This window comes from Phalaenopsis equestris, unplaced genomic scaffold (genome assembly GCF_001263595.1).
Source record: "Phalaenopsis equestris unplaced genomic scaffold, ASM126359v1 Scaffold000002, whole genome shotgun sequence".
Lineage (NCBI taxonomy): Eukaryota > Viridiplantae > Streptophyta > Magnoliopsida > Asparagales > Orchidaceae > Phalaenopsis > Phalaenopsis equestris.
Genome location: NW_018164444.1, coordinates 42,133,975 through 42,145,415, shown reverse-complemented (window position 1 = coordinate 42,145,415; position 11,441 = coordinate 42,133,975). Strand labels below are relative to the sequence as shown.

General features: G+C 30.7%; 1 protein-coding gene across 1 annotated transcript; it reads right to left on the bottom strand.

The window, feature by feature from the left end:
- Window positions 1–5,213: 5,213 nt before the first annotated feature.
- On the bottom strand, window positions 5,214–11,223 carry LOC110031908 (glutamic acid-rich protein-like). Its single transcript, XM_020735346.1, has 3 exons — window positions 10,949–11,223; window positions 5,810–5,868; window positions 5,214–5,690 (listed from the first exon to the last, which is right to left on the bottom strand). Exons 1-3 carry the CDS (start codon window positions 11,084–11,086, stop codon window positions 5,363–5,365), a joined length of 525 nt encoding a protein of 174 aa, XP_020591005.1. The 5' UTR covers window positions 11,087–11,223; the 3' UTR covers window positions 5,214–5,362.
- Window positions 11,224–11,441: the final 218 nt, after the last annotated feature.

Here is an 11,441-nt window from a genome sequence, read left to right as displayed (position 1 = left end):
TTTATTTTTATTTTTATTTATTTTGGACAGAGCTTACAGGCTGGTGGGTGGTGACCTGATGTTATATCAAGTTCGAAATGTGAAGTAGGGCCGTAAATGAGTCGAGTTTGAGTGAGTTTAGATTTAGTTTGTGTTCGATTTGTTTGAAATTAATTATTATCCCTCATTTTTTAAATTGTTTGTAAACAGTATGCTCATGTTCGTCTCGATTTACATATTCTTGTCTGTGTTCGGCTCAAAATTGACTCGTCCAAATTAATTAGAAAAAACAGACATAGTGCGTTGGATTTAATTTCTCTATTACGAACTAAAACGAGGCGAACACAATCGAAGAAAGTGTTGTTCGTGTTTGGCTCGCTTATAATTCGAGTTTAAAAAAATTATTCATATTTGGCTCGCTTACTTCGCGAGAGATTCGAATATGAGTTATTTGCAAACAACGAGCTTTATCGACAGACCGACCGTAAAGTGTAACGTTATTTCAATTCCAGCAAAGTTATAATGATTTTCATTCCTCATTTATTATAATATGATAATAATAATTTATTTTAAAAAATTGAGTTGCTTATACGTACTGTCATAACATTTTATAATCTTTAAATTAAACTATATCATTTAAAACATTCGATCTAATCCCACATACACAATATCATTATTATAATTTAAAAAAAATGAAATACACATTTTCATGCATAAATCAAAATGGCAAATATAAAAATTGAAATTTAGGACTTAGATATGTAAATACATAAAAATTGAGTGGTAAGCATGTAAAACTCCATATACATACATACATACATACATACATACATACATACAGAGAAAAATATTTTGATAGTTCTAAGGACACCATAAGTGCTCCATTTTGAGTCCAAATGAACCTAAATCAAACACTTAAAAACATAATTAAAAACTTAATGACATTAATTAGCGGATATGATGATCTCTATGTCCTTAACGTAACCTTAATGAGTGTCTTGAGAAGAGAAATCCAATAATCCCAATGTCACTTAATTGTAAAGTTACTAAAATACTAAGATGCTAAAGAGATGGTCTATGATCAATTGAATCAACACAAGTCATTCAATAGCATTTTGATAATTCTGACTAAAATTATTAAAATATCACTCTATAAAACTATAAATAAATATTCATATTTCATATAGAAAGAATTTAAACCTTGACTTACAGTTGGAGAGAACATAGAACTCGAAAAACTTAATATGTCAGCGAAGCCAACAATTGTTGTCGTTGCACAACAACCATTGTTTGATCATCATCACTCAACCATATTTCTAGTATCTTTGAATAGCTATCATTCGATCTTCATCTTTTAACTATTAGTGTATGAATGCTATCACCAAATTATCATTTCTTTACAAGGTTGATCACCATTTATTATTTTTCAACAATATTTACTAATATCACATAATACCAAGTTTGTGTTTCTAGCTTTATAATATTTTCTTCTTTAGTTGAGAGGAAGAGTTGACTTTTGTAATCTTACATATATAGTGGATCATTTCAACTGGACTGCATATTAAGATTTTTTTGATTTCCACATTAAAATTTCTAATGTATCATGTATAAATCTTCTTTTATCTATGTATGTGAAGTATCTTCATATAAAAAGAAGATATAAAACTCTTTTTATCTATATTATAGTAAATATTCTAGCATCTGATAAATTATAGACTTAATAACAAACTCAACATAAAACCAGAGCAATGTAGTTAAAAGGAGGGCAACTAACAAATCTCACTAAAAATGAATACAACAAATTATATACAATTAGAGAACTATCTCAAAGTGTTTCTAATTTTGAATATGATGGCCACGCCAAATATGATTAGAGTAAATTTGTATAGTTTAAAGGTTGTTCCTTAAATGTGTTGTCATTGCATGAAAAATTCTCATTGGAGGTTTGAAAATAAAAGATTCTCTTCAGATCTATAAGTCAATTTCTTGTGCGTATTTTGTTTCTCTCATGCTGAGATTTAATCGCACATATTTTTTGAGTTCCCCCTTTTACTCTTCATTCCAAAGGATAATTTGCCTCACATTTCTTTCTTTCATTTGGTTGCAATGTTTCGTAAGTGTCTATACATGCTAACACATTGACTTGCAAAATTCCTAAAAATTATTAGCATTTATTTTTGATATTGTGGCTCACTATATTTATTATCAAAGGAATTGTAGAGTTTTCAAAGGCAACATCACTCCAATTAATATTTTTTTGGAGCAAAATTCACCTTGCAATCATACGAAAAAGTGGATAAAGCAACTCCTATTATACATAGCATTTTCCTTTGGCTTGGTGTTTTGCCTATGAGTTGTTACTTTCATCCTAGTTTTTCTTACTCATGCTCTCTCTCAATTATTAGGTTTTGTTTTTTCTTTGTCTTTATCTAATTTGGCAGTCCCTGGATTTATTTATGATGCTCTTTATGGATGTTGGGGTTAGACATAATCATGCACCAGCTTTTGGATTTTCTTTTTGGTGTTTTGGATTTTTTTGTGAGCTATGATGAAGTCTAGATACTACACATAGAATTCAAATCGGTTTTTGAACTGTATCATATGTTGTTCTTGAATATTCTTAATCTCTTATGATGTTTTGGTGTTTGTTTTATGTTGCTCGAGCTGATCAGCTAGAATGACTTTTATTCAATGCCTTTTCTCTCATTTTTTTTTTCTTTTTTGCTTTCAATCACATGTGACAATAAATCCTCATTGTTGTGAGCTTTCAAAGATGAAAATCAGCCTCTTTGTTATGTGAAACTAGCTTTGCATATTTGAAATTGGTACTACTTATATCTTTGATCGTTTCTTATTGTTGTTGCTACTTTGATGTTCTAATGATCCTAGGTCCTCTGATTTGTTGATTACTGAGAAATAGTTTTGATGTGTCATAAAAAAAGTGTTATGATCAAGTAAGAATTTTGGTGCATTTTTATAAAAAAATCTTCTAAATTCAAGTTTATAATCATCTATGCTCCAATTTTATCAAATTTATAATCAAAGTGAGCATCTCTGACAAATGAACACTGCGACTTTAAAATTGGTTTAATTCAGGTCCAAGCAAGCCGAAATTCAAACATTGAAGCACAACAAAAGGTTTTGGTTCATCAATTGAATTGTCAAATGAAATCCAAATTTTACATATTTTTAGTCAAATTGAGCATCTAGACAAGAGAAATTCAACTAGCCTAAGATCTTTTAATTCTTATATCATTAAGTCACTACAATCCTTAAAGAGCCACCCATGATCAAGAGAGATCAACATAAATCGTCCAATCATGTGGTTAAGAAAGTTATGTACCAAAAGTCCAAAATGACTCTCGCTAAAAGAAAATGACTCTCCCCTCTCTTCACTTTGGAAGAGGGAGAAGAAGAGAAGAAGTGAAATTTCATAACATCTTCTCAAGAGAACATCTTGTGAGTAACCAACGACCTCTATAGTTGCTAGCTAACATTGATGCCCGACTATCGGCTATAGTTGTTGTTAAATTTTCTAAAGCTCATATTTGTTAAACCATATAAAACAAGTGCAGCTTTCAGTACAATATTTCAACCACTTTCTCCTTGTCGCGAGAGAATGACATACCTTTGTACATACAAACATATGATGGATTAGTTTGAATAGGCTAGGCCCCATAATTTTTTTCTCTTTTAAGTTTTTTTTTTACTTAAACATTATGATGTCTTCTTTTCCTATATTTTTTTATCCATGTGTTGAATTTTCATACGATACTTGAATGATAAATCACTATTCTATCGCAGTGAATTTTCTGGCACGCAATAAATTTCATTGATCCTGAACGGAGTCCCTTTTTGATAACAAAGTGCAAGGATTATATGAGCTAGACTCTCTCTCATTTTTGTTATTTCTCCTTATAGGTTTGTTAAATTATATATATATATGCTTTATTTTGATTCCAATCATTTATAATCATCTTTCTTATCAATGATATATGCTATGTCTGGCCTAAATTTTGTTGAAGAAAAAAACAAAAGAAAAAATCATCTCCAGGCGCCATCATTAGGTGGAATATCCACATTAAAGTAGCATTTTCAAATCATCTCCAGGCGCCATCATTAGGTGGAATATCTACATTAAAGTAGCATTTTCTATAAGACTCTGAGATTATATATGTATATATATTAATTTTTTTTTTTTCATATTTATAATTGATTAGTAGAAAACAAAATAATTCTAGTATGTTAAGTTAGTAATTTATTTATTTATTTACTTGTCTTTTATCACGAATGATGAGCACACGAAACATTAAAATGTTTCGCTTTATTTTCAACTAATATACTATACACATTGAAGCACTGTTCTTTTATCTATTTACCATCTATTCATACCTAACATATATTCAATTTGAATTCAAATGAGGCGAATGAACACGTTCTTATCGATCAATTTCTAAGATAAAGTCGAATTTAAATCAATAAAAATTAAAATGAGCCGAATATGAACACACAAACAGCTCATTCCAATTTGGATTATTCACAACCCCGATGTGTCAAATAGGAGATCTCTTAACATTTAAAGAGACTAGAGTTTAGGAGAACTTTGGAATATAGAGATGCAATATATAATTTAGGAATATTTACATACATGCCAAACAATTCTTATATATTTACATATCTAGTGCATTTATATGTATAACACTCAAACATTTTAGCATCATATCAAAGATATTATCATTATAAACTTCAGAAAAACAGCCAAAAAACATATTTTCATGCATTTATAAATGTAAATATCAAACTTTAGATGTTAGATATATAAATAGATAAAACTTATATTTTATTTATGTAAATTTTCCTAAGTTCTTCATTCTATTTAACTTATACTATCTTTCTAATATAATATCATCAAGATCAAATTTGACCACTAACTTTGTTTATATTTACATATCTAACATCTAAACTTTCATATTTACATGCATAGTACTAAAATCTTTAATATCAAATAAAAAATAATACTGTTATTTACATTTACAAATAAAACACACCTTTTTCAAGCATAAAAATTTATAACATCAAAACGTACAAATGTAAATATAAAAACTAGGATGTTAGAAATGTAAAAACAAAATAATGTTGTCAAATGCATGTAAAATCATGAAAACAAACCAAAATGCATCCATTACCAAAGTGTCAGAAAATCAAAAAACTTAAATCATAAAACCACAAAGAAGTCAGACAGTAAAAACTCAAAAAGTAACTTTCAAAATGTCTCTTTTCCTAATCTAAGGCAGCCCCTCCTCTAAAACCTTAATCTAACAGCCACAATAATGATGACCAGCACCTTACACATGAGAAAATTCTTGAGAAAGATGGAGTTTTTTTACTTTTTCTTCTTAGGAGGTGGTTGATCTTCATCATCATCTTCATCCTCGGCATCTTCATCCTCATCTTCATCATCCTCATCTCCATCCTCATCTTCATCGTCCTCATCCCCATCCTCGTCATCGCTTCCTTCAGCACCATTGGCCTCAAGTTCATCCTCATCTTCCTCATTCCCTTCCTCCCCCGAGTAATCTTCCTCACCACCATCATCATCTTGATCGCCAACTTCATCCTCATCCTCCTCCTCATCGTCATCGGATTCTCCGTCATCTTTATTCTCCGGCACGGATTCATCTTTGAGTTTTCTCAAAGATGAAAGAGGAAATCTACCAAGTAACAACAGCCAAAAAGAAAAAAAGAAAAAAATAGTGCCCAAGCTCATTTGATGAACTAAAAACCAACATAATTGAACAAAAGTTTGCATTCTAAGGTGATGAGCCCTCACCCTTTATTTATGTCAGATCCTTCATCAAATAAATTAGCTCCATTTTGTGAAGATCCAATCTGCATTAATAACAGTATTCTAAGAAACCAGAGAAGGAATGCGCTAAACGATAAATCAAAAAAAAGGTAAACAAAATTATGATGCAGATTGACAGCGCATTCATCCCAAAAATCATCAGTAAGCATAAATATTAAGTAAGAAAATCATTAGTTCTCAGCACACACTCTAAACTGCAGCATGCAAGCACAATATTTACATATAAAATTGACCAAATTGTGAGTCCCATTGGTCTTTTTTTTTGTTGTTGGTGTTCGGGGGTCATTTACATACATAGCACACAATTCTTATGTATTTATATATCTCACACTCAAAATTTCATATTTACACACATAGCACTCAAATTTTTAATATCACATCAAAAATAGCAGTATTGCCACTTTTAAAAAGATAAATACACCTTTCATGCAAAGGTTCAAATCACCAAAGTGTATATATATACATATAAAAGTTTAGGTGTGAGATATGTAAATACATAAGAATTGTACGATATGTATGTAAATTTTCTGCGTGGACTGAACATTTAAAAAAAGGAACAAGATATTAAAATTCAGTTTTATAACAATTTGTGAGTCATAAATGCAAAGACATGAAACAACAGAGAAAGAAGTCAGAGTAACCTAAACGAAAAACAAACTTGTAAAATAAAAAGATGCAGTTGCACATAATAAAGTTTTTATTTAATAGTTCAAGAGATTCAAAAGATAGATAGTACAGTTATGCAAAAGAATTATGGAGAGTTTTAATATGCTTTAGTCAATTGCATTTAACTCCTTCACAAAAATGGTGAATCTCAACAAGCAAAAGCAAAGACCTGCAGCTACTTCAAGCAGAATCCATGTTTATGGAGAAAATGATTATAGTTTCATCATGCACAAAGCCACGCATTAAGCATCCCTTTACGTTCGCCACATAAACATTATGTTACAAACAAATCAATAATCCACCAAACATATTAGGAAATTTAGATAGGTATCACACAAATCTTATGGATTTACATATCTAACATTTAAAGTTTGAGATTTACATTTACAACACTTTCGTGCTATAAACTTTGCATAAAAAGGTGTTTTTTTTTTAAAGTTAATAAAGTGATATTTTGATGTGATGTTAAAAAATTGAGTGTTATGAGTGCAGATATTGAAGTTTAGGGGTTAGATATATAAAAACATAAAATCGTCTGGCATGTATGTAAAAGCCCCAAAAAAACAAAAGACTGGTTCTAACAGCTCATTCGGCAATTGTAGGCAATTCAGTCTGTCTATACCCTGATCCATTTCATCTCTAAAATGCCGTCCTTCATCATCAAAACAAGTCAAAGAAGTGATTGCTACAAATCAATAAAGTTTCATGTAACTAAATTGTTTAAGTAGGTCATTTGTTTGATTTTGAAAAAGTAAAGAATCATTAATTAAACTGAAAAAGTATTTCCAATGAAACTGACAATCCACACAATTTTTATGTATTTACATATTCAACAGCGTAACTTCCATATTTACATATATAATACTCACAACCTTAACAAAAAAAAAATCAAAATTATTAACCTTTTAAATGTGAAATACGCTTTTTCTTGACACCAAAGTGTTATAAGTACAAATATCAAACTTTAGGTGCTAAATATGTATATACATAAGAATTGTGTAGCATGTAAGTAAATTTCCCTATTATATAAGGCCTAAACTTTGGTCACATTTTTATCATTCTTCTTCCAATTCTCACAGACTTTCTAAACATCAGATTAAAATTTAATAAAAAGTTATTTACAAGCATTTCAAAAATTAACATGATTAATATACTAAAACCTCTAAAATCTTTAATATTACCTCTATGACAACCAAAATGTTCATTACACGCAAAGCAAAACAACCTAAGAATATACTATACAGTTAGCTTCATTGGTATGGATCTAAACGAAGAAACAAAAGTACAAAATGACCTTTCTCAAGTCTCAACTTAGTATAACTCACATACAATTAATTAAATGCAAATACAATTCAGCACAAATGAAAATGCAAGTTATAACACTTTCGTGTTATATATAAACATGCATGAAAAGGTGACTTTCACTTCTAAAATGTTTGTGATGTTAAAAATTTGAGATATGCACGTAAATATCAAAGTTTAGGTGTTAAATATGCAAAAAAATATAAGATTTGTGTGGTATGTATGTAAATGACTCTAAAAAAATTGAAAATTACACCTTCCTTGTTAAATTTCCGGCTAGTCCCCAACACAAAGGGGAGAACGGCAGCATTAAATACCGAGGACACATAAATTCCTACAAATTGCGCTAAATAACTTTTTATTGAAATTAAAGAAAACTTGTATTATTATTCAAATCATTAATTAGTTATTATTCAAATCATTAATTAGTTAAAATTAAAGCATCCATTCAGACATTAATGAACTTGTGGCTTACAATAGAGATAGATGTTCACACTTTATTAACATGAAAGAGAACAATGAATTAACTAATATGGAAAAACCTATTACTTAAACCAGACCAAAAGCACTTGAAATGCATTAAGTGATATAGAGTGAACATTGGTATCTCAAAACATGGTCATAAAAAGAAACTGGCAAAATTGCGCATTTACCCAGCATCTTGCAGAAAAACAAGCCTAAAATAATTTTAACTAATCAAAAGTCAAATAAGGTGAAATAATTAAGAAAAAAGATTGATTGTGATTGGTGACATATGCCCAATATTATAGTGAAATAAAGACAAAAGTCTAGTAGTATATAGTAGGTATTAGAGAAAATAAGAAGCAGCTATAGTGGCTTGAAGCTTGTATTACGCAATTCGCTGTAGTAAAAAGAAAAGAATAGAAATATTTTGTTAAATTTATTTACATTTTTTAAACATTTGAATAAAAAAAATGATTATAATGTGATAGGGGCCGGCTATAAATTTTATTCAGTTCTAACCGTAAATTATTTATTTCACCCCATGTCAACCGGTGTATGAAGAAAACTGCATTCATGCACTGGAAGAAATCAACATTTGGAGGCCATATAAGTGAGAAATGAAAGTAACAGTTTTGGAATAAATTAAGCCCAATTTTGATGCTTTTCCAAAAATACCACTCTTCCATTTGCTTACTTGCACTATTGAAGTTTTGAGCTCTCCATAATTTCGCTTAGAATTTCCATTTGAAAGTAACAGTTTTGGAATAAATTAAGCCCAATTTCGATGCTTTTCCAAAAATACCACTCTTCCATTCGCTTACTTGCACTATTGAATTTTGAGCTCCGCATAATTTCGCTTAGAATTTCCTTTCACATCTCAATACTTTCGCTCTCCAACGAAATGTGAATTTTTTATTTTCATTTTCATCCCAAACTTTGGGCTTTTTAAAGTGAATGTTACAAAAAATTTCGCTTCATAGAGACAGAAAGGAAGAGGCGGGAGAAAAAAAAAACTAGCTTGCGGATGAGAATCATCACAACAGTTCCACTATTTTTTTGGCACCCTGTTCAACATAAGAACCAATGATGCAACCTTCAAGCGGATGCAAATCATAAACATTTAAGCCCGGCTATGAACTTGTCTCTATGATAGGTGGATCCATTTTTGGCTCAAATTAAAATCAAGAAATGAGTGTTTGCGTACATACCACTCCATTCCTATATATTACATATCTAACACCAAAACTTTATGTCTTATATTTAAAACACCCAAATCTTTCGTATCACGTTAAAAATACCATATTTTAACTTTTAAAAGTGAAATACATATTCTCATGCATATGTAAGGTGGTACGCTCATTAAAATTGAAGCTTAGGTGTTAGATATGTAAATACATAGGAATTGAGTGATATGCATGTAAATGCCCTTTTCTTGAGCCAAAAATCGATCCACTTTTCTTGTGATCTTAGTTATTTGAGCCAAGTTCATAGCCATCTTCATCTTGAATAGAACTAGATTCTAGCTAAACTAGAACTTGATTTGACTCGGCCTGAAATCAAAGCAAATAACTTTGAGCCAATCTTGAGTCGATGTCAAATTCGCTTGAAATTCTATCATTCAAAGCCTAATTTTTAGAAACAAAAAATGTAGGAAAAAAAAAATCATCATGCAGCACTGTAAGAAAATGTGTAGGTAAGGGAGAGCATGAGAGAAAGCACACGAGTAGAAGGTTCAATAACAAACATCCTTAGGGGGTGTTTGGCTGCCTATAAGATTCAGGTTAAATAGAAATGAGAAAATCCCGTAAATTCGGATTTATCAAATCCAAATATCGTAAATCCAGAATAGTGTTTGGTTCAATTTAAGGATGAATCCATTAAATTTGTTTACCGTGTTTGGCATAAATCCACTCCTGTGACTTTCTTCCAAAGCTAAATCCATCAAATTCACGTAATAATTGGATTATATTAATCCGAATTAACTTTAAAAAAGTAATAAAAGAGAAGAAATTTTGGGTTTAGTGAAGTGCAGATTTAATTTCTCCAATTATTTTTTGCTAGATTTATGTTAAGTATTGTGTAAATCCTGTTCAAATCTGGCTACCAACCACCCCCTTAGGATCTAAGAAACAACTACTATTTCTTTGATTTAGATCTAAACAGGGAGACCGAAAACTTAGCTTACAAACAAAAATATCAAAGAAAAAAATGAGCTTTAAACCTAAATACAAGCCCTAACATCTAATACTGCTAAACCATGTACATGAAAAGTCAACACACATTCTTAAATTCTACAAAAATAAGAAAGCAAAAAAGTCAAAACTAATCATTAGGCTTCAGACAGTCATGTATAGGCGACAAAGATTTCTGAAAGCAATAAAAATCCAAAACATAAAAATACAAATTGATATTAAAACCACAAAAAGAAATAAAATTTGCAAAGAAAAGGACAAAAACCAAAATAAGCTGTTGCAATCCAAGCAAGAGAAACAGAAAAATATAAAAATTTCACAATACAAATAACCTATGCAGCAGGATTATGAACTTCTTACCTCACCAAACCAAACAAAATCGCAACTTTAAACCAGAGGCGTCAAATCCAAAACCTAAACATTAAAATGCATAAAATTCTTAAAGAATGAAGAAAAATAAGAACAATTAGAGTATTACCATACAGAGAAGCCAAAGGAGAAATTTTCCCGCCCCCAAAATCGTTCCCATCAGCATAGTATCCACCACGGAAATCAGCACCAACTCAGCAGCAGCAGCAGCAGTTCCTCTGCTCTCGCTTCTGCTCAGAAGTTCCATTTCTGGAAGAAGATAAAAACAAAAACAAAGAAGAAGCCAAACAGAAGAAGAGAGCGGAGAAGAAGAAACCCTAGATCATAAACCCCACCCTAACTCCACTGGCCAATCACGACCCCACTTGACCAGGGTTTTACAAGCCAGCAATGTTAGGGTTTTGTAACATGGGGATATTTTCCCATCACCGTGGTGCAAATCGCGGCCATGAATGATGATTTGGATGGCCATGATTTTGTTAATTCAGTTGGCTCGATCGAAGCCATCCAAAATTTCGATTGGACCGCTCCAAAAGTCAAGCTTTTGGTTCATATCAATCCGGCCGTTTGATTAACCAACAAAATAATTAGGTTATTATTAT

Bases quoted from the DNA above. Each gene is read 5' to 3' on its own strand.
- LOC110031908 (XM_020735346.1), bottom strand. From the start codon at position 11,086: ATGGAACTTCTGAGCAGAAGCGAGAGCAGAGGAACTGCTGCTGCTGCT. The intron at 5,869-10,948 runs GTAATACTCTAA...TTATTAATGCAG, and splicing joins TCCTTTGGCTTCTCTGTATG to ATTGGATCTTCACAAAATGG. The intron at 5,691-5,809 runs GTGAGGGCTCAT...GTTACTTGGTAG, and splicing joins GGATCTGACATAAATAAAGG to ATTTCCTCTTTCATCTTTGA.